Raw genomic sequence first — 22,249 nt, forward strand, 5'->3', positions numbered from 1 at the left:
GCCAAGACGCCGCGAACGCGCGCCGCCTTTTTGCGAGAGCGCGCGCACGCGCAGTGCGAGCAACCGCGACTTTTCTGACAGCGCTCCGCCCGCTCCCCTCCCTCGGGCCGTTCGTCGCGCCGACGACCCGTAGCGCCCCGTCACTTCCCGCACGCGAGGGCCTCGCTACGGGAGCAGGTAGGCGCCGCCCCGCCGCCCGGCCCCGGGCTCCGTACGAGGGGCGCCGCGCCATGGCCGCGTTCGACACCCCGCAGGCGGCCTTCGGGGCGCTGCGCCCCGCCTGCGTGCGGCTGACCGAGGCCCAGACGGTGGAGAACGTGGCGCGGCTGGAGGCCCGGCTGGCGGCGGTGGGCGCGGGGGCCCTTCAGGAGCTGCAGGAGTACGTGCTGTTCCCGCTGCGCTTCGCCCTCAAGGCGCCCGGGCCCAGGCGGGAGCGCGTGGTGCAGCGCGTGCTGCGGTGTCTCCGCGCCGTGCTGCTCGGCACCCGCATCGCCGACCCGCGGCTGCTGCAGGAGCTGCTGTCCGAGCTGTGCGCCTGCCTGCCCGCCCCGCGCGGGGCCCCGGCGCCGGCCGAGGAGCTGCAGCTGGCCGCCGTGCGGGCGCTGCTCGCCCTGCTGCGTTCTGCCCGCGGGGATGCCGTGGCCGCTCTGTACCGGCCTTCCTGCCTCCCGCTCCTCGGCTTCGCGGTGTCTCTGCTCCTGGGTCTGGCGGAGCGGGAGAGGGCGAAGCAAGTGAGGCTGTCCGCGTTGGAGTGCTTGCAGGTCCTCCTGCTGCAGGGCGAGTGCCGGGAGCAGCGGTGGCTACGCGAGGAGCGGGCGCAGCGATGCGGGGATCTGTTCGCTTCCTTTCTGCCCGGCGTTTCTCTGGCGCTGTCTCGGATCATCGCTGGAGATGTCAAACAAGGGCATGGAATCACCGTTGCTGCCATCAGACTGTTTTATCAGGTCGTTGGCTTGGTAATGGCTGACGAGCAGCTAGCCAGAGTCCCGAAGCAGAAAGAAAAGCCGAAAGAAACGCCGTCGGTAGAACAAAGTAGGATAGCAGAACTGATTGTCCACAGAGGGCCTGAATGGAGCAAAAGTACCTCAGAAAAACTCTCCCTCCTCCTTCATAAAATCGTCGAGATTTCTTCGGTTCACTCTCACTGGAGAGTGCGACTGGAGCTGGTGGAACTGGTCCATCACTTGCTGAGCAACTGCAGGCTGTCGCTGGTGGACTCGTTCACCCACCTTCTGAAGGCCCTGGTGGGGCTGGTTAACGATGAGAACAGCGAAGTGCAAAGCAGGTGTAACGAAGTGCTGCAAGGCATTGCAGAGCAGCAGGTGATAGCACAGAACAGGGCTCTCGCTGATGTTCTCTCAGAGAACCTCCATTCCCTCGCCACAGCCCTTCCTCGCCTGATGAACTCTCAGGATGACGCAGGCAAGTTTTCCACTTTGAGCTTATTACTTGGCTACCTGAAGCTGCTGGGCCCCAAGATTAACATTGTCCTCAACTCTGCATCCCACCTTCACCGCCTGTCCAAAGCACTGATGCAGGTTCTGGAGCTGGACGTGACGGATGTGAAGATAGTGGAAGACAGACACTGGGGCTGTGTGGGTGGGTACGACCCCTCGGGCTCCATGCAGCACGGTGTGCAGAAGGGCAGAAGTCAAAGAAAATACTTCCGCTTCTTCACGGAGGAAAAAATTTTCCAGCTCCTTCAGCAAGTTTGTCGTGTTCTCGGCTATTATGGGAACATCTATTTGCTTGTGGATCATTTCATGGGGCTGTACAGCGAGTCTGCCGTGTACCGAAAGCAGGCTGCCATGGTCCTCAATGAGCTGATTGCGGGAGCTGCTGGCATGGGGGTGGATGTCCTTCAGGAAAGGGAAGTTTCACTGAGCATGGATGATCTCAGAGGGTCCGTAACATCCATTCTTGAGGAGTACACAGACCAGACAAACTGGTATTTGGTCACTAGCATTAACACAGAGGAAATCAGCCATGAGAAGCAAACTGTGCCACGCTCAGGACTTGCTGCCCTCCCAGGAGCTGCATGCAGCAGCATTCTGCCATCCCCAGACCCTCACGTAACGACTCGCACCATGAACAGCAACGTGTGGCAGCTCTGCATCCAGCTGGAGGGGGTCGGATGCTTTGCAGCTGTCCTGGGGAGAGAGTTCCGCTTGCTTCTGCTCTCAGCTCTCTACCCAGTGTTGGAAAAGGCTGGTGACAAGACTCTGCTCATCAGTGAGACAGCACAGGGGACGCTGGTAGACATATGCAAGGCCTGCGGTTATGACTCTGTGCAGAGTCTGATTAATGAGAATTCTGACTATCTGGTGAATGGGATTTCCCTGAACTTGCGTCAGGTGGCACACCAGCCACATGCTGCCCAGGTCCTGAGCACAATGCTGAGGCACTCGGATGCCAGCTTGCTGCCACTGGTAGAAGACGTTATTCAAGATGTCCTGTCTGCACTAGATCAGTCTTACAGTGACCAGGCTTCTACCTTCCTCGGTGTCCTCCACTCCTTAATGGCAGCTCTAGGTATCTAAGTGATGTTTACTTTTCATAATTCAGTGTTGCTGTGAGTAAGGGTCCCTGGCTTTCACATTTGGAATTGCCATGGGAAGTTTCAAGCAGCTGAGGTACTGCAACATTTGCTTATGGGCAATAATAACCAATTTTTTTGCTTATGGGCAATAATAACAACCACTTCCTGGCCTGCAGAGTTATGGGGATGTGGTTCAAAAAGGGTAGTTTTACTCCTCCCATAAATGTTCTGTAGAAGCACATGGGGTGTATTGCTGTGTCCATCAGGGTTTTGACAGTCCCAGGAGGTCCCAGTGATGTGACAGCTTCTGCCTGATTACGTACTTCAGTCCCATGCTTAAAAGTCGTATTCATCTCAAGGAAACTGTGATAGCTTGTTGTCTTGTGGGAAGGAATTATGAATGCTTAGTGATGCACCAGTTCTTTTGCAGTCCAGTGGTTTGGGCCATCCTGCAGCAAGGAGCACCAGCAGAGGCAGGCTGCAGAGGGGCAGAGTGGGACTTTGTCCCAGATACAGCAGGAGACAACAAGTCAAGAAATGGAGCGATTCTTCCTCGACTACATCAAGCAGAAGCAGATTGCAGAGGGCAACCTTTCTGACTCGAGTGACGAGGAGGCAGGTCAGTACTGGAGCTGAGTATCTTCAGCTTAGAGAAAGACAGTGATTTCTGAGGCTTCCTTTCATCAGTTGAGGGTCTCTGGATGGGGTTGAAAGACTGATGTGCTCATGACAATTTCAGGTTTGCTCTGAGTTGATTGTAGCTCATGTGAGGTGCTGCTTGGTGTTCTTGCTTTGTTATGTTTTTGGGGGAGAGAAAAAAAAAAAACCTGTATTTCCTCACTCACTCATAAACAGCCACTGTAACAGAGTCCAGGACCCAAACTTACCTCTTTTCAGAATCCTGTCACTGACTCATGACAGAATCCTGTTTCAGCTTCCTCACCCTCCCTCAGGAGCACCTATACCATTTTCTCCTGTCTCATAATGCTGCTACTTCTTTCCCACCTGGCCTTGGAAGGCCCTGCAGACATTCATGTAGAGAACTTTGTAGTCTTTACTGGGCTATGCTGCAATCCTGACCTTTAAATACTTCATCTTTAAATATCCAAGCTTTTCATTTTTAATAAAAATCAATGGGAAATAAAGAAGTCTGTGGTGAAGAGAGACTGCAAATGTCAGACCAATTGCATTGTCCAGTAAAGAAAGCAAAACTTCCTCAGTCCCACAATCTGAATCTGCCATTTAACTCGCAGAGCTCAACCATATACTTGGCTATATCTAAACATGCTCAGAAATGCCAAAGGTCTCATTTGGGAATTTGCAGAGTAGCTGTGGGTGGGCTTTCTGATCTCCCAGAATTTCCAAGTCATTTTCATGGTTTCAGTAACAGTTTTGTCCTCCAGACAAGGTCCCCCCCCTTGCTAAGCCTGAGTTAAGCAACTCTGATGCAGAAGGAGAAACTCCACTGCCAAGCCATGCTCAGCTGGCCAAAGATGTGATGGAGAGATGCATCCATTTGCTGTCTGACAAGAACCTCCGTGTGCGGCTGAAGGTGAGTGAACAGTGTTTTAGGGGACAGGAGGTGTCCATGGAGGGGCTGGTAGCCTCCTCAATGTGTACACAATGCACGTGGGGCTTCCTGCTTTCTCAAGATTAGTGCTAACGTGCTTATTCAGGACAGGCCCTCCAAGTGTCAGCAAGAAAAGGGAGAGAGTTTTCTGAAAGTATTCTGTGCTAGGAATGGCAGCCAGGCTGTATGTGATCTTAAGGGTGGATTTGTGACAAACACATTTCCTTGGTGCTCACAGTAGTGAAGCCATCATGCCTCCTCAGCCTTTGGTGGAGGAAGGAGAAGCATCTTTGTCCCATCCTCCTATTTCAGACTGTAGACTTCACAGACTAACAAACATTTCAGAAGTTGCTGGGGTTGTGATAAGCAAAGCTAGAAGCCTGGCTTTTTTTTTTTTCTTTAAATTATAAAATCCTTTGAAGGTGTCCTCCTTTTAAATTGCAAAGCAAGACAAAAAACTGCAGCAGTGAGGCATAACCCAGATTCTTACTACAGCAGCCTCAGCCCTATGAGGTGCTCCTGCTGCTGTGCAACAGGAACACTGGGGTCCTAGTGCACAGCTTAGCCTGCAGGATCTGACTAGAAATCTTGTCCTTATTTCTGCCTGGCCTTGTAGCCCTGCACGAGTTACATCACTGAGCTGCTTGTTGATTTCAGAGTAGGCCAATGCTCTGTGCAGTGTTCAGTTATCCCAGCTCATGCTGAGGTGAAACTATACCCTTTTGTGTTAGAATCTTTCTTTGTCCTTGCTCCCTGCTGTGATACTGGGCATCCACCTGAACGCCTGGTGCTGCAATGTTCTGAAAGTCTGTTTCCTATCCCTTGTGCACAGGTTCTGGACGTGCTGGAGCTCTGTGTAACTGTGCTGCATCCTCACGGAAACCATCTGCTTCCCATGGCTCATCGTGTCTGGCCAGCTCTTGTCACTCGGCTGATTAGTGATGACCCTCTGGCAGTGCTGAGAGCCTTCAAGGTACAACAGTGAATCTTTGCCAACAGCCTTCAAGCTGGTGCTTAGAAGGCAAGCAGCTCAGAAGCTACTGTGGCCAGTGAGAGAAACTCTGAGCTTATGGAATTATTTTTATGATTTTTTTTTTTTTAAATGTGGTTCAGAAAACAGGATCACCTCCCTGCACTGGGTAGGTTTGTAGCCCTCTTAACCACAGCATGTCCACAGATAAAATCTTGATACTATACAGTGCAACCTACCCTTGCTGGAAGCAAGCAACCCCCTTTGGAAGTCTTAGACTAAAGAGAGGGAAATGTTTTGCAATTGAAACATTGGCAGGGAAGAGGTTAAATGCAGACTTAGCCTCATAATAACATTTTAAAAGATTTCCTGGCCATGCCAACTGACAGCATTCTCTTCCTGAATCACAAGTTGCACAAAAAACGCATTGCCTGAGGTTGACAGCTCCAGAGTTTCACTGGGCTTCCTCTGCCTTGCAGAATGAGACTCATTTTCAAATCCTTCAGTGTGAATAAAAGGAAAGTTTTGATTCCCCAAATTCAAGAAGCCATGCACTAGAATTTCAGAGTAGCCATACATCACATGTGCCTGCTCTAAAACAAGGGCAAGATCACTATGCAGGACTAACTCTTGAAAAGCATCTTCCATCAGAGGCTCCTCTAGCAGTTCTGAATAGGCCCTCACAAACCACCCTTACCTTTGCCTTGCTGAGGAGAGAAGAGCAGTCCCAGGAAGTTAACAGTGTGAAACTGAGCAGCAAGGTGCAGCTCACCCAGCCTCTCTGTCAAACGTTTATCTTCTGCTTTACATGGGAGGTGGTGGCAGGTGTGGTCACATTCCTTCCCACTGTAAAAATAATCAATAGAGAATGTGTTATCCAGAGAGCTGCTGGTGCTGCTGAGTGCAGTAATCTTGAACAGCCAACTCACAGACCTGTAGGTGCACTTAACCTCCAGTAACTGAAGTTTCTCCACTAGGTGCTGTGTACCCTGGCACAAAAGTGTGGGGACTTTTTGAGGCAAAGATTCTCCAAAGATGTCCTGCCTAAGCTGACCAGCTCCCTCCTCAGCCAAGCTGCAGCAAGTGCTAGAGCTGGGCCTGTGTACAACCACACGCTTGCCTTCAAGTTACAGCTCGCTGTGTTGCAGGGACTGGGTTCCCTGTGTGAGAAGCTGGACATGGGTGAGTATCAGGAGAAGTGTGGACTGTATGATATCTCTGATGTAATCCTTTTGTCATGACTGACCGGGCCTGCACTTGATTCCCACTCTTCTGGTGCCCCACAGACTGATCTCCAGATCTTCTCCAGATTCATTCTACCTGTTGGGCCTCAATATGTTCCTTTTCTAGAGGGTCTTGTTACTCTTTACTCCCCAGCAGAGATTTTCCCAGTACCACACAGAATCTGAGTACTCGTCTATGCGTGCTTTAGAATGTGCATTAGAATGAATGTATATGAAGTGGAATGTTTGAGTTGCTGCAGTCAGACCTGTTGGGCCGTGCTTTGTTCTTAACTGAAAACCAGCACCCAGATGAAACTTCTGGCTAAGCTGACTGGTTCCATTTTGAGGTATCTCTCTGGATGACCCTTTATATGCAGCATATTATTCTTCTATGGAACGAAACTCTCTGAAATCCTTCTAGGTTAAATTTCTGGAGCTGACTTTGATGAGGGAGAAGGCTTGCTGGCTGGTTGCTATTTTCCTCTCTCAATACTCTTGATTGCTTTCCTAGCTCCACAGCAAGACTTTCAAGAGGAGAGGTCAGAAGAGCTCTGGGTCAGACAGTTCAAAGGCTCAGAAGCCCATTGCTGCCAATTTAGAGCAGGTTCTATTAGGTGGCAGCAGCTGAGTAGGTTACCTCCTACCCTTCTTTTCTGTTCCATTTCTGCAGGTGAGACTGACCTGAATAAAGTGGCAGATGCTTGCCTGGTTTACCTCAGTGCCAAGCAACCCATGAAGTTGCAAGAAGCTGCCCAGAGGTAATGTCTCTTAAATCTGGTGTACAAGTAATTTGGGGAGAGAGGGAAACACAGTAACCCCTTTCCTCTTGCTCCTTTCTCATTCCTTTTCCCAGCACATCTACATCTTGTAGAAAAGAGTCTCTCATAGAATTTCTCAGGTGTTATTCAAAATAAATTACCTATGTGGATTACCTATCAGAAGAACAGCTTTGCTGTAGTGTCCAGCTAAATGGCTTACCTCTTCCACCTGCCAGCCCGTAGCTAGGCAGGAAAAAAGGCCTGTTCCCCCCAGGCTCAGCCAGGTGGACCGGTGTTGCTTAGGTTGCTGTCAGTCTTGGCACCAGTCTTGCTCTGTGAAGGCTGGGAGAGGTTAAAAGAGCACAAACAGTTTAGGTGAACATGCATTAGCCCTATGAAGTGTTGACAGACACACTTTGCTAGTTGCTGTTCAAAATCCTGCTCAACATGTTCCTGCTGTCAGGATAAGAAATCACTACTGCCATATGTTGTCACCTGGAAACAAGGGCAGACATTTCAGCAGACAAAATGTGTCCAGTTACGGAACATAGAAAACGAATAAGAAAGCCACATGTCTCTGTTTCTGCTGAAGGATGAGGAAGAGCCACCCTCTTTGTGTGGCCCACCTTCCCTCCCCTAATGGGAGAGGCAGCCAGCTGTGAGCAGGTTCAGCAGGCACAGCAGATTTCAGAGGGCAGACTGTTAAAAAGGGAAAAGCTGTCAGCTCCCTTTCACCTGAGTGCAGACCTCCCAGGGGTGTGTGAGAGCTTTTGTGTGGCTGGGCAGCAGCTGAGACAGACAGAGCTCTCAGAAGCTGGAGCCATACCTTTGTTTGTATTCTGGAGTTGGTGAGAGTCAGTTTATTTTTACCTTAGTGGCTTTTATGGCATCGCAGCAGGCTTCAGCAGCATTTGTTCTGCAAAGGGGTTCTTTGCTGTAGGCTTGCGTATCCTTGATACAATATAATGTTCATCTGTGTAAGCAATGCTGGCACGGAAAGCAGAACACCAGGATTTATCTGTTTGGAAACTTAAGCTCTTAAATCATTAACAAAGCAGGCTGAAAAGCTGTGTAATTTCTCACACACACACTAGGGATGGAGGGGGGGAAATACTGAATTAGCCATATGATGTGCATTTAGGCAAGGGCAAATTATCAGCCTGCTACATGAAATATTCTGCAATTTAAATGCTTCTAAAAACAGATAGAACAGAACTAATCTTAGCTGCAGCCCAAGTGCCAACACACATCACATAACTCAGCTTTATCACTACCAAAATCATACAGGGTAAAAGGATGTCTGGAACCCACGTGCTGTGCTGATTTATGCTAACTGGTTTTCACTCACCTTTTTGGTTTCTTGCACAACTCATGAGTTGTGACCTGCCAGGAGGAAGGTCAGCTCATCCAAAGCCAGCTGCAATAACTCCCCTCATTGTCTAAGTCTGATTTTAAAGTGAAGGTTCTGTACTGAAGTGCTGAGCAGCAATTTTGGGCCAAGGTGCTGCCATCACCAAAAAAATAAATAGATTTTCGTCTTCCAGGAATGTTATGGTGCTCCAGGGAGGCCATTTAATCCCATTTATGGGACCCTGTAGTTTTATTGGATGAAGCAGTGGGAGTAAGTGAATTTGGTAAATGCAGCTTTGTGCAGAACTCAACAGGCAAAAATAGATGCTGGGAAAAAAAGAACTTCAGTGTGTCTGAGGCAGGGAAAGCAGGGCTTTACTATGACTATTGGTATTCCAGGAGATAAATATTACCCAAATCTTGTTTTAAGAAACTAAAACACCAAGGTTTGGGAAAAGCAGTGAACATAGGCACAGCTTTGCTTTGATTGAAAATGAGCCAACATGCCTTCAAGGAAGGTGACCAAACATTCTGCAGCTGAGGGGCTGCATTGTGAGGGGTCCAGAATGAGATGGAGGGAAAATGGTGTAAATTGAAACATGAATTTGAGCATCTGATCAACTTCCTAAGTGGCATCACCCCCAAGTTCCTCAGCTTGAGGAAAAACAAAACATCAAACCTGCAGGGAAAAAAAATAATAAAAAAAAAGAGATGAAGAAATTGTCACTGGCCTATGTCAGCACTTTACAAATAGCTCTACATTTTTTCTCAGTTTGAAGTGACTGTTTTGAAATTTACACTTCTTTTTAATAAATGTTTACAGTCTGTGAAGTTTACCATTTGACCTTTCCGTCACCATTCTGGGTAGGAATGTTTTTTCCAAGGCACAGAAATAATTTCCCTGCTCATACTGAAGCCTGCAATGACCTGTCTCCAGTTAATACCCAGCACAGCTGCAAAAGCCAGACAGGCTGGTTCTTCTGCCAGCCCATTTGTGGCATGGCTTTGCTCTGAGCATGGGAGAAGCCCAGGCACCAGCATAGCCTCACTGCCCCGTGCCACAGGAACCAGTTGGCTAACACAACTGGAATAAATTTGTTCAATTTGGGGATCTTTTTTAGATAACCATATTTGATTACACAGCATTAAAGACATCCTTTGGTTTGACTGTGTAGCTTATTGGATTCTTACTGACAGCTGTCATTTGCAAGCTGGGCTGAAACCCACTAAGACAGCCACCTGCACGAGGCAACATTCAATGAAATGATATTTAACTTAAAAAGAAAAAAAAACCAACAACAACAGAAAACAAACCTGGATTAACCCCAGGTTTCTTCGCCATGGAAACAGGTTGCTTAGATACTACCCAAAGAGTTTGGAATTGTAAGAGTCAAGTTGTTCTTTAAGCTGCTGCACAGCACTCCAGGTTACAGGAGATGATCCCATGCCATGGGCCATTGTGGGCATGAGAGGCAGTGGAGTTCTATGGGGAGCAGCAGATCCTTTGGGGAGGGGTTGGAGACCAGGAGCTCTCTGCTGTGAACATAAGAGTGAAAGCTGTGCGTGTGCTGGGGAAGTCAGTGGCAGGAGAACAGCATTCCCCATCCTCACATTTACTTCCCAGTGATTCATCTTTCTTGCCCGGTGTGATCCATCCCAGGCAGAAGGAACGGGGATGATTTCTGTGCAGCCACCCACTATAAGCCAGGGAGACAGAGGGGACCTGCTGCTCCCTGCAGTCAGCAGCAGTTTGCTCCCACCAGCACAGCCAGCAAGCACCAGGCAAAGGAAAGAACTCTGCTTTCTGAAAACTGTTTCCCTGTTAGAAGGGAGAAAACGTAGAGGCAGTTAATAAGAAATCAGAGTTGGAGAGACTGGAAGAAAGATCCTCAGAACAGCATTCAGCTCTCTTAGTGGCCCAGCCTGGAGAGCTGTGTAGGTTGCAGACAGAGCCAACGTGTTCCAGAGCTGCTTATAATGACCCTACTGAATGTAAATCAAAAACCTTTCTCCTTACTCATCTCTCCTTTCTTCCCATTGCTTTCTGAAGCGTTTTCCACCACTTAATGCGTGTGGACCCTGACAGCACCTGGCTGTTCCTGACAGAGGTGTGCTGTCCACACCCATACGAGCCACCCCACACCAGCCTGCAGCCTGTGAAGCTGCGTGGGATGGGGAGGCAGCGCGATGAGTTCACTGACAACATCCTGCTTCTGCTGGAGGAACTGCAGCAACAGGAGAGTGCTGGGGCACAAAGGGCACCTCCTCCATGAGGACCTTCACAGCAGCTGGCAGAGGAGAGGAGAACCACAGGCATACAGTGCTCACCTGGGAGAATCTCATCAGCAATGCCCAGAGTCGTTCCAGGGGAAACCACGGCCCTGTTTGGGTACCGACTGAGGCACCTTCCCTGTGGGTGAAAGGTTTTCTTTAAGCAGTGTTTGAAGGTGAGGTGGGGGCATTGTTCCAGCTCCTAAGGACTTGTACTTTGCACACTGTGCTGGAGGAGATCTAGGGGTCGTAGCACATCTCTTTCCAGATCTTCAGGACAAAGAGTTGTTTTCCAGATGTGACTTCCCAGCGCTCAGTTGTCGGGTGACATCCCTGCAGCACCAGACCAGCACCCCTAGTCCTCACAGCTGTTCTGTCCTGTCCCCACCTGGAACATCACTGCCAACTGAAAACGAATGCTTAACCCTCCTGGAGAGGCGGCACTCTCAGCGCATTAGAAATCCTCTTCTGATATTAACTGAAATCAAGAACAAGAGTTATATGCATTTACAGTGAATGCCTCACCAGTATTACTGAGAATAACAACAGCACCCTGCTTTCCCCTTAGCACTAGCGAGGTTTTTCCCTTACAGTTATTTAAGTCAGGCCAAATGAATTGTGCTGCCTGATTCTCGCCGTTGAGCCGCGGCGGATCCTTTAGATAAACAGCCAGCCTTGATTTACAACTTGCAAGTGATTTAAGAGTCCCCCTTATTCCCAGATTGCCTGCCATTTCTTGCAGGCTATTTCTCAAATCTCTCCAATTCTTAATGCCCACCCCAAGGAGAAGCATCAGGCTGCTGGGTGTGCATGTGGCCAGGCGATGACATTTGGTGCAAGGCTGCAGGTCCTGCTGCACTCACCTGGGGCTGCCCCGAACCCTGCAGGCTCTGCTCCATCCATCCCCAGACTCATCAGCCTCACCCCACACGGCCTCTGGCAGCCGGCTGCTCACAGACAGAGCCTTGTGAAAGTTTGATGCTGGCAACGTGGAAGGGCAGATCTTGACTCTCATTTCAGAAGCAAGCACAGAAATAGAAAATGCAATGAAATAAATGGCTTGTTACATGGGACCAGCTTTGTGTGTTATTGCTGGGGATCCTGGGTGAGCATCTGGAGTGCAATGTGGGGACCATTGAGATGGTTCTCCTCGCCTTGGTTTCGCTTAGGCTTTGCTCCTGGTTGTTTGTCCATGAGGAACACAGCTCAGTGGCTTTTCACCAACAGGTCGAGGCTGCAGCTCAGCTTTAGCCCTCACGCTTCTTTCCAAGTACATGCAGTGCTTAACATCAGGCTGCATTTGGTGCAGGGAACCTTTAGAGCTGATCACCCGATGAGGGAAGGCAGGAGAGGCGGGCGGGCGAAACATTCCCTTCAGTCTCCAAAGCCCTCCTGGAATTGCTGCAGAATTTTCAGGATTGCTGTTCAGGCACAGCCACCAGACCCACCTGTGCCAGAGCCCACAGTGCTGCTCCTCAGCTACCCACCGTCTGGAGGCTGAGCACACCATAGAGCACACACAAGGCCATGTCACCACATGGGACTGGGCAGCAGCTGCATCCTGTCCTGCAGCAGAGCACTGGGAGCCAGCACTGCCATCCCCAGGTCCTGCAGGGCTCTGAGGGCCCAGATCTCCCCCCGGCTTTATTGCAGCTGGAGTGAGCAGCTTTTCTCTGAATCAGGACGGTCAGAGCGAGCCTGCATACAGGTGGCAGTGCTGTGCCCACGGGTGCAGCCTCCAGCCCCGCTGCAGCCCCACCGCTCCCCTCTTTCCCCGCTCCATCCCCTGCTCCCAACGTTTCCCATCAACTCGGCGAAATGAATCTCTTCCAATAAAACCTGTTATTTTTAACAGCCTGCCTCTAGGTTTTGCAAATTGCCACGCCAAACAGCCATTTGTTTGCTCGCCGTTTGAGGTGATTTGCAGCCTGCTCCTCTCCTCAGCGCAGCCCCAGCTCTTCCCTCTCCTCCTGCAGACGGTTATTACCCGCTGGCTGATCCTCCCCTCCCACCCCGAGATGCATTCCCTGGCAGGGAGCAGCCAAGCACGACGCACAGAGATGAGCAGAGCCACTGCTGCTCATGGTGGAGCAGAGCTTCCAGCAGAGCCCCATGGCTGGGGCTGCACACATTTCTGCCCCGACAAAGTACGGCTGTATTTACGGGCTCCGGTGCTGCTCACTTGATCTGATTGCGTCTCCTGTCCGTGGTGAAGCCCCCAACTCCAGCTGCGTGCCCCCGGTGCTGCTGACACCAGGCTTCTGTTGCTCCAGCGCATGACAAATCGCTTAATATCAGCACACCGAGAGGGAAATGGAGCTCATGGCTTAATAAACAGCAGCAGAGCCGAGCTTCGCCAACAAGCAGCAGGAAGGAGCTCCTCCAAACCACAGGGCAGAGCCACCAAACGCCTGCTTCTCACTGTGCCCACCCCCAACCCCCCTGCTGCTCCCAGCCCCACAGCACACAGCAGCCCAGCAAGGCTCATCTGTGCTGTGCTCCCTTTTATCCCCCCTGCCCCTCCAAGGACAGAGACGCCTGCAGGCTTTGTTAAGGAGCTTTATTAGCTGCAGGTGGTGCAGGCTGAGAGGGGGGTGTGAGGGCAATAGGGTCCCAGGCCCTCCCCCCTCTGCAGCCCCTCCCCAGCGGCGGTGCCCCATGGTGGGGTCCCAGGGTGCGGGCAGTGGGGCAGCACTTTGCACCATTCTTTCTGCACTGGGCTCAGGCCTCGGCACGCTGGGGCAGCTGTGGGGCAAGCAGGGGAGAAGGCAGTATATACAGTCCCTAAAATGGCTGTTGGGACGATAGATGGGCTGCAAAGTGGGGTGAAAGGGAACAAAGCAACTAAACGGGGCCTCCTACAGGGGGTGCGGATGGGGTCCGTTCTGCAAAGCACGAAGGGGAGCGAGGAGAGGGGGGGGTTCCCAGGGGCGCGAAGCCGGGAGGGGCAAACCGGGACTTTGGGGGGGGGACCCCAGCGTCGAGGTCAGTCCGTGGGGCGGCGGCAGTCCTACAGCACGCAGGAGGCGTCGGCCGCGCGCTTCCTGAGCTCCCTGCCGGCCTTGTGCTGGTGGTGATGCAGATGCGGGCCGGGTGGCTGCGTGTCCTGGGGATGCCCGGATCCGCGCCCCGCCTCCACGCGCAGATACGCCTTCACCTTGTGCTGCCGCGCCGAGCCCTCGCTGGCGTCGATCACGCGGCATTCGTACGTGCCTTCATCCGCCGGCTTCACCCGCGACAGCCGCAGTTTGTGCGAGATGTTGCTGCCGACCACCTTCACCACCTGCAGCGGAGCGCGGCGTCAGGACCCCCCCGCAGCCCCTTCTGAACCCCCGGCTCCATCCCTCGCCGCAGCCCGGAGTTACGCGCCGGGTGAGACGGATGCTCGGCCACGCCGCTAATTAGCTTTTCTACCAAATTGATTCGCTCGCGGTATTTATCACCCAATGAAATTTAAGACTTATTCACCAGCCAGCGCCGCGGCTGCCGTGGGGTTGGGTCAATAAATCAGATTTATGGCCCGCCCCGAGGCCCCCGGCTCCGTTCCCTGTAATCACACGGGACGGCACAGGCCGTTTTTCTACTCGCCGCCGTGTGTTTTGGCTGAGGGCTTCGTGGTGTTTGGAAATGAGGCCGGAGCTGCTGGCAAAGAGTCACGAAGTCCCCATGGAATGGGAGCAGAGGGGGGTCCAGCACCGCGGCACAGGGCTCCACCAGCAGAGGGAGGGATGCTGTGGATGCCCGCTGGGCTCCGGGCATTAATTCTGGGAGTGTTGCATGGTCCATCAGGAGGAAAGTGACAAATGGGCCTCAGACCTCAGGAAGCCATGCAGCAAATCGATCAAAGGGGATATTGTCTCCCTGGGGCATTCATTACCAGCAATGGAATTTACATGTGCTAATCCCCACTGATGAGGAGGGACAGCAGTGCCCACATGGTGCAGGTTGGGCTCCGTGCCACCCAACACACTCTGCCCTTTTGCTGGGATGATGCAGCAGGGCCAGGCAGCAGCACACAGCCAGAAGCATGTGTTTAATTGAACTAATTGGTGTCTCCTCATTCTGATCCCATGAACACAATTGGATTGGGAACACCAATCCGGGGAGGAAATCCGACCGCTCTCCCCAGAGGATCGCACCCAGTGTGGCACTGCTGGGCTCTGCGCTGCTCAGGTTGGGGTGATGGGGACAGAAAGAGCCCCCGTGTGGGGCAGCACCCCGTGTTCTGTGCAATGGGTGCCGGGGTTGGGGGCTGCGGTGCCCCCAGGCAGAGGAGACCTCATAAGAGCCACGATTGAAACTCACACTGATTTTTGTTGCGTCCTTCCCAGCCTCCTCCTGCTGTGATGCTTTTAGCTGCTGGGAGAGAGGGATGGGGGGAGAAGGGAGGACATTAGTTGGGCTGGAGCACGGGGAACCCATCGGCCGATTCCCACCCCGTGAGGAGCCGGGATGAGAGCGGGGCCAGCAGTGACCCCCATGGCCTCAGCACATGGCAGCGCCCGCACAGCTCTGCCAAACGCACAGTAATGAGGGCTCATTAAGATACCGAGAGCCGCCCTCCTTTTATTGGGCCCTTATCTCTGTGCAAACAGAAAGGGAAATGGAGACAGCCGTGTGCCAAGGCTCATAGACATGGAAATAGAGGGAAGAACGGAAGGCTACGGGATGTGCGTGTCCCCCCCAGCACCGGCAGCAGCGTTACCTGGCCAGAAGCCCACGTCTGTTTGTCCGTCCAGTCCTTGTGGGTGCGGACGTACCACCACTGGATCTCAAGGGAGTACGACGGGGAGCCGCTGCCGCGGAAGGAGCACGCCATCTCCACGTCCTCACCCGCCTGCGCCGTCACATCGTGCGGGGTCTCCGTGAACAGCGCTGTATGGGCAGAGCGGGGCTGTGGGCACCGTGGATGTGCCGTGCCCAGAGTGGGGCAGTGCCACAGCCCCTCCCCCAAGCATCCCCATCCCTGTGCCCCCCCACCTCTGGGACCCCCCGAGCCCTCTGCCCCAGTGCAGGACCCAAAGGGTTGATGAACGAACGCAGCGCGATGGCATCTCCGCTGAAATCAGAGCATAAATGAAAAACAAATCCTTGTTTAATGCGGCCCCCAAACAGTCTCCCACATGCCATATGGTTTGCTTTCCTCTCTCAAAACAAATATTGTTCGGAGATGTAATTAGAATTCTTTTCATCTCCTCTGGAGAGATCATCGTTCCTCTGTATATCGGTCTCACTGTGGGGGTCATTGGGAGACGGCGCAGCCACAGCAAGGTGTGGGCATGGGGCACCCAGGGCTGGCACAGTGCTGTGCCCCCTCCCCACAGGCACTGCTTTGAGTTGTGGCAGTGCTGAGACCCCCAGCTCAGCTCCACACCCGTGCCCAGGAAGGATCTGTCCCCACCAGGGGCTGCTGTGGCTCCAGCGGCCATTCAGTCCCACGGTGCCCACACAGAACTCCCTGAGCATCGTGCAGCCCCGGGGCTCCTTACTGAGCCTGATCCCATCAGAACACGACTTATTATCAGCGTGACAGAAAAGTTAATGCCTCTAATATCGCTCCGTCCCCCCGGACGCATGGCAATCCTATAGACTTATAGCCTTCCTTTAATCCATCTTAGCAGGGAACGGAGGAACGCACGCAGTGTGGGAGCTGCCTGTGCCCCGTGTGGGCTCAGCACTGCAGCTGCGGTCCCTCCATCCCTGCATGGCAGTGGCAGAGGTGCATCCCTCCACACTCCGACTTCCAGCAGTGGGGTGGGAGCAGGAAGGTCCTTCATGAGCAAAGCCCCACAGCAGCCCCAGTTCTGCCACCTTGGTGCTGCTCTTCCCATCACCCCACAGGGCTGTGCTGTAATGGCACAGTGCAAGGTGCATCCCCATCCCCATCCCAACCCCATCCCCGTCCCCTTTCCCAGCCAACAAGCAGCTTGCACGAAGCACGGCTCCTGCATTGGAGCTATGGCACGACAGGGTGTTGCAATGGGGCAGCCCCCCCAGTCCTCAGCCCATCCCTGTCCCTGACATTGCACCGCGTCCTCGCAGACGGAGGGAGGGGGGGCTGCAGGGCCCGCGGCTCTGCTGCTTTATGGCCGCTACCTGTCATAAACTGAGCAAATCAGGATCGATAAATCTTCCAGGAAACAAAAATCAGGGGAAATAAAATGAACTCAATGGGGAAACACAGATAAACGGAATTGAAAACGCCTGCTGGGACGACTCCGTGCGCTCATAAACCGCAGACAGAGCGGCTGCTGCCTCCCCCCCAGTGGGGCAGGATCGGTCCCCACAGCCCCCACAGCCCCCACAGCCCCCACAGCCCCCTGCCCCATGGCCATGGCCACACCAGTGCCTGGAAGCAGCTCAGGGCCCCTCTCAGGGCCCACAGACCCTGAGCCCAGCGCTCACAGCAGCGCACATCCCGGTGCTCAGGGCCGTGCAGGGGCAGTGGGGCTGCAGACCCCAAACCTTCAGTGCTGGGAGTGCTGTGGCTGACACTGCTGTGCAGGCATGCAGCCGGGTGCTGTTTGTGTAAACACGCACCGAAGGGCGATTAAATATGTATTGGACATTTGCAAAAGCATATTAATTACCGTGTTAGTGCACCAGCTCGCTTCGTGAATTATTTACCCCTCTGAATCAGCACAGCCCCCATCGCACCACTGAACTGCCAACACTGGGGGTAAACCCAGCCCTGCTCCAGCCCTGCAGTGTGTGGGGCTCAGGGACGGAGATCTGGGGCTGACGGATGAAGACTTGGGGCAGAGGGCTGCAGCTCTGTTCTGCAGCCCCTGAGCCAGGCTGGGCCTGCAGGCAGAGCCCACAGCACAAACCAGACACCTCCTGAGCCCCCACGTGGGGGGGTCCAGGCACCATCACCCCACATCTGCTCCCCAGTGTAAAGCACAGAGGGCAAAGAGAGGGGGAAAAGGGGTTTGCGGAGGGGGAGAAGTGGCCCCAATGGTGCAGCAGGGTGTGGGGTACAGGGGGTGGGGGGAACGCAGGGCATGCATGGCTGCTGTGAGAGCTGCTGCCCCCCTCACCCCCTCCCAACCAACCGCTGCTATTGTGTTTCGGGCAGCGATCAAGTGTGGCTGATTCTTTCTCTTCATAAAGCTCCAAGTCATAATTCACGGTTTATTATGGTTGGGTGAGTCAAGACACTCCGAGCACTAATTGCCAGCAGGGCCACACGCTCTGCTCATCCTGCCCCTGGCTGCCCCCCCCCTCCTCCACAGCCCCGCAGCAGAGCGCAGGAAGAGCAGCACAGGAGGGCACACAGCTGTGTCCCACTGCAGCCCAAACCTGGTCTGTGTCAGCACCCCGGTGATGACCGACCCCAACCTCAATGGGACAAACAGCTGCAGGGCTGCAGCACAGCGGTGTCCCCGAGCAGCACCAGGTGCTGCCCCACACCACAGGGTGAAACCGCCCTCCTGCTCCCATCCACCAAATCTCCTCTCAACAACTCTACAAGCAGCAACATGACCCCTGGGTCACCGAAAGAGATCACAGAAAGGAACCAACACGATGCAGTGACCGCTGCACCCACCCAGAGACCCCAAAGCCTCCCAGCCTCAGCCATAGCCATGAATTGAGACTTATTCCCACTGCACGGCAGTGTCTGGCCCAGCCCTGCAGCACCGGGGCTTCACTGCTGCAGGAGCATTGCTGCACCTCTGCCACCGCCGTCCTGCAGAGCTCACAGTGCCTTCAGGCCAAGCCAACCCAGAACCTGGGGGAATTTCTGCCATTGCAGCCCCACTCCCACCCAGCACTGGAGCTCCCTGCTCCCACAGCAGCCGTGTGGGGCTGGAGCTCTGGCCGTGGCACTTTGCTCCCAAAAGGAACGAGGAGGAGCAGTTATTTGATAGTAGAAGTGGCAAAAAATATTAAAACAGGCCTGATCCTATGGCTCTCGGAGGGACCCCGGCAGCATCTGGCAGCCCGTCCTGCACACATCATGCACTCCTAGGATGCACCTATCTATCTGTTACGGGGCGATTTCCCCACTGGGGAGAGCACAGCACAGCAGGGATCCACGCGGGGGTCCCTCACCACAAGCACTGCAGTGGGGAGCTGCCAGTGGGGCCGAGGCAAAAGTGTGCAGGGATGGGACATGGGATCCACAGTCCTGCACTGATCCCAAAGCAGCTGACACAGAGGCGGTGCTGGATGTCCCCAGCACAGCCCCGGCAGCAGCGAAGCCCCCGGCCCTGAGGGGTCCCATCCGCAGCCCCACTGCTGGGCACTGTTGGCTCTGCTTAAAATCAGCTGTCGGCGTCCTAACGTAGTAATTCCCAGTGCCTGGCCGTCGCCTGCCAGCCTTCTTCAAGGGAAAGGAACGCGCAGACATTTGATGAGGAGAGGTGTCAGAAGTAATTGCGCTGAATGACTGCACGAGCAGCAGCAGGAAAAACACATCGGATGGAGAATTCCCACCAGGAAGCACGAAAAAATCCGGCACAATGCAAAGTGTTTATGAAAGTAATTGATAGAATAATCATTGGCGTGTGAGACAAAGGAGCGGGGCAGCACCCCGGGGAGCCGGGCCAGCGCTCCCGCAGCCCTCAGCCATTCAGCCAGCGGTTATTGATGGGAGCCGCTACGGCTTGCAAATGATGCGGGGAAGGAGACGGGGCTCTCCCGCTCGCAACGCGCGCTGCTTACCGAGCGGCTCGGGGCTGGAATCACCACCGGGCACACCGTGCTGCCCGCGCTGGGGCCACGGAGCCTTCGCTCAGCCCCTCCCCGCACCGCCTGCGCCCGGGCTGAGCAAAGCGGTGACACCTCCAGGGTGGTGCCCGGAGCTCAGGGGGAGCTGAGAGGCCGCAGGGAGCGATCGCAGCCCCCGATGGCGGGGACCCATCCGCCTCCCTTCTGCCAAGCGGCGATTGATACGGCACACGGCTCTCCTCGAATTGGTATTCACCTACTGAACACGGATGGCTTATTATCCATGACCCACTTACTCACTGCTTTTCAGTACCGTTAATAAAGGTTTCTGTTGTGATTAAGGGAGTCGCTGCGGAACCGCTCGCAGCCCAAAGCCGTAACGGGGCTCCGAGGAGCGCTCCCCAGCTCCACGTCCCTCCCCTCGGTCCCTTCTCCTTCGCGGACACCATTTCATCATTTTTTTTAACCGATTGCTGAATTTCTGAGGGGTGCGGTGCGGGACATCCACCTCACATCCACCCCGCGGGCCGCAGCCCTTCGCCTTCACCCCACGGAGCGGGGATAGATTCCCCCCCTGCAGGGCCGGCTCCGGCCCCACCAGCGGCTCCCGGGGCCGGGAGGGACCCCCGACGGTCCCGAGCATCCGCGGTCGGTTCGGGTCTGAGCCCCCCGCGGCGCGGGGCAGCGCCCGCTTCCCTGATGCCGCGATCCCACGGAGATCCCGGCGCCGTCCTCCGGGCGCTCCTCCGGCGGATCCGCGGGGACGGATAACGGGAGGGGACGGAAGGAGCCTCGAGGGGAGACGGCGCTCCCGCTGCGAGGGGCGTGCGGCGGAGCGCGGGATGCAGACGGGGCTGCACCGCGCCCGGCGGCGGAGGCCGAGGGAACGGAGCGGCGGAGCGCAGCCCCGATCCTCAGCCCTCGTTCCGCGGAGCCGCCGCCGCGACGGAGCGCTCCGTGCTGCCGAAACCCGGCCCCGCCGCGGCCCCCGGGACCCCTCCGTCTCCGCCGCCGCCGCCGTTCGGTCGCGCTCCGCCGCGCCCCGGGCAGCCGCACCGCCGGGACCGATCTCCGGGCGCGCCCCACCCGCCGGCCACCCCCCGCCCCGCAACCGTCCCCATCCCCGGTGCCCGCCGCCCGCCCGATGTCCTCGCTCACCGCTGCCCTCCGCCGGGGCGTCCCACGGGGGGGGCCGGGAGGCGGCGCCGAGCTGCAGGTAGAGCCCCAGGTAATGGAAAATCCCCACGGCCAGGCCCAGGGCGCCCATCGTGCCGCCTCCGTCCCGGGGGGGAGCGGCGGCGCCGCCGGGCCGAGCCGCGTCCCCGGGGCTGCGCCGCGGTCCCGGCGCCGCCGCGCTGCGGAGCTCTTCCCTCGCTTTGCGGAGGGCGCCGCTCGCCGAGGCGGTGCAGCGGCTCAGCCCGGAGCCTCCCCCGCCCGGCGGAGGGATCCCGACCCGCGCACACCCCCAAAGTTTTTTTTCCCACGGTTCATTCTTAAAGTGCGCGGGGCGGGGCTGAGCGAACGCGGAGCGGAACCGCGGGGTCACGGCGATCCCCGGCACCGGGACGGCGCCCGGCGGGAGCGGGAGGGGTCGCGATCACCGGCACCGTTCGCTCTCCCGAACCGCCCGCCCGGCTCCGTCCCCCCGTGGATCACCGTGGCGACCCCCGGACCCGGACCTCCCCCCCCTCCGCCCGCTGCAGAGCCCGCACCGCGGGGCTGCTCCGGGTCGGCCCGGCACCGCCTGCGCCGTTCGTGTTCCTGTGCTGAAACGTTCAGAACACGAAGAGCCCGAAGGCGGCGGCCCCGCAGCCTCAGCCCCGCACCGCTCGGGGAAGGAAGCGGGGGGGGGCACAGCCGCACGCGGAGAGCGGAGCCGTCTGAAGGATATTTCGTCCCCGATAAACAGCGGCAATCAGATCATTCAGGTGTTCTCTGCACCGAGATGACAGGTGCTGGCTGCAAAGAGATTCTTTACACTAGACTTGAAAATGGAAACACAAACAAACACTCCTCGCTCCCTCGCGGGGATCCTCGGGCAGCACCAGGGTCGATTTTCCCATCCTGGCCCTGCACGGAGGGCCCGGGGGACACAGCAGAGCCCCGAAGCTGCTCAGCCACCACCATAAAGCAGCGGTTGTAAAAAAAAAAAGTTCTGTGCGCTGCGGTGCTTTCCGCGTGTCAAAATAAAGCCCACATAAGAGCAGAACAGATAGCATTGATCTCTGCTCGAGTTCATTACTCCCTCTAGAGTTACACGTGGGGGGAGCGAGGTGATGGATGGGCCGGGGCGGCGGTGCTGCGTGGATGGGGGGCTCGGTGTGCAGTGCTGGGGGTTCACACACACAACCCCACCGGGGGACCCACCTCAATCCCTGCCAGCCCCCCCCGTGCCACAGCGCTGTCCCCGCAGCTCCATACAGCACCAAACCATCGCAGGATGCAGCCGTCCTGGCACCTGCAGCACAGCCAAGGCTACCTACTGACCCCCCTGCGCTCCCCTTCCCCTCCTGTCATCGCACACACTTAAATCACGCCCCGAGGAAGCAAGGAGAGCATCGATTTCTCCCGGAGCTGGGAATGTCTCCGTATGCAGAGCCAAATGAAGCCCCAGTTCCAGCCGATTCCTGCAGCTGCAGCGGGATGAGGAGCTGACAACGAGGCGGCCGTGCGGAGGGAGGAAGAGCCGCGCGTCCTCGTATCTCGTGCACACGTGGAAGGTTTCATTTTCCTCCTCAATTTTAATTCATCAGTGATCAGGGCCAGAGCAGCTGCTGCCTGCTATCGCTGCCGTGCAGCCCCACTGAGCCCCACACACCGGGGACGGCCGCTCACACTGCAGCCCGGAGCAGAGCCTGCAGCTGCCTGCTGGCGAGGTGGGGGGATGCTGCACAA

The 22,249-nt window shown here is 55.6% G+C and overlaps 2 protein-coding genes and 1 long non-coding RNA gene across 5 annotated transcripts; 1 reads left to right on the plus strand and 2 right to left on the minus strand.

Annotated features, from left to right (window-relative positions):
• Window positions 1-5: 5 nt before the first annotated feature.
• On the plus strand, window positions 6-11,754 carry TTI1 (TELO2 interacting protein 1). Its single transcript, XM_031588281.2, has 7 exons — window positions 6-2,532; window positions 2,970-3,158; window positions 3,943-4,091; window positions 4,942-5,082; window positions 6,057-6,261; window positions 6,973-7,060; window positions 10,461-11,754. The coding sequence occupies exons 1-7, from the start codon at window positions 231-233 to the stop codon at window positions 10,681-10,683; spliced, it is 3,297 nt and encodes a 1,098-aa protein (XP_031444141.2). The 5' UTR covers window positions 6-230; the 3' UTR covers window positions 10,684-11,754.
• Window positions 3,165-8,777, minus strand: LOC149915630 (uncharacterized). 2 transcript variants are annotated; one of them, XR_016472041.1, is made up of 4 exons: window positions 7,931-8,777; window positions 7,281-7,402; window positions 5,777-5,925; window positions 3,165-3,329 (listed from the first exon to the last, which is right to left on the minus strand). It is a non-coding gene; the product is annotated as an uncharacterized LOC149915630 (long non-coding RNA). The 2 variants fall into 2 exon arrangements; XR_016472040.1 differs by lacking the exon at window positions 3,165-3,329 and having other exon boundaries at window positions 5,106-5,925.
• Window positions 11,755-13,227: 1,473 nt separating the features above from the next.
• VSTM2L (V-set and transmembrane domain containing 2 like) lies at window positions 13,228-20,698 on the minus strand. 2 transcript variants are annotated; one of them, XM_031588394.2, is made up of 4 exons: window positions 20,513-20,698; window positions 15,387-15,556; window positions 14,987-15,037; window positions 13,228-13,964 (listed from the first exon to the last, which is right to left on the minus strand). In XM_031588394.2, exons 1-4 carry the CDS (start codon window positions 20,619-20,621, stop codon window positions 13,692-13,694), a joined length of 603 nt encoding a protein of 200 aa, XP_031444254.1. In that variant the 5' UTR covers window positions 20,622-20,698; the 3' UTR covers window positions 13,228-13,691. The 2 variants fall into 2 exon arrangements, with proteins under 2 accessions (XP_031444254.1, XP_031444245.1); XM_031588385.2 differs by having other exon boundaries at window positions 14,987-15,040; window positions 20,513-20,695.
• Between the last annotated feature and the right edge of the window lie 1,551 nt (window positions 20,699-22,249).

Source organism: Phasianus colchicus, chromosome 17 (assembly GCF_987193195.1).
Source record: "Phasianus colchicus chromosome 17, bPhaCol1.hap1.1, whole genome shotgun sequence".
NCBI lineage: Eukaryota > Metazoa > Chordata > Aves > Galliformes > Phasianidae > Phasianus > Phasianus colchicus.

What these genes read in the sequence shown, in the direction of transcription:
- TTI1 (XM_031588281.2), top strand. Translation starts at nt 231, where the DNA reads ATGGCCGCGTTCGACACCCCGCAGGCGGCCTTCGGGGCGCTGCGCCCC. An exon ending in CAGTGCTGAGAGCCTTCAAG is followed by an intron (nt 5,083 to 6,056) that starts GTACAACAGTGA and finishes TTTCTCCACTAG; the next exon opens with GTGCTGTGTACCCTGGCACA. An exon ending in GTGTGAGAAGCTGGACATGG is followed by an intron (nt 6,262 to 6,972) that starts GTGAGTATCAGG and finishes CCATTTCTGCAG; the next exon opens with GTGAGACTGACCTGAATAAA.
- VSTM2L (XM_031588385.2), bottom strand. Translation starts at nt 20,621, where the DNA reads ATGGGCGCCCTGGGCCTGGCCGTGGGGATTTTCCATTACCTGGGGCTC. An exon ending in CGCCCCGGCGGAGGGCAGCG is followed by an intron (nt 15,557 to 20,512) that starts GTGAGCGAGGAC and finishes CTGCCCATACAG; the next exon opens with CGCTGTTCACGGAGACCCCG. An exon ending in AGACGTGGGCTTCTGGCCAG is followed by an intron (nt 15,041 to 15,386) that starts GTAACGCTGCTG and finishes CCTCTCTCCCAG; the next exon opens with CAGCTAAAAGCATCACAGCA.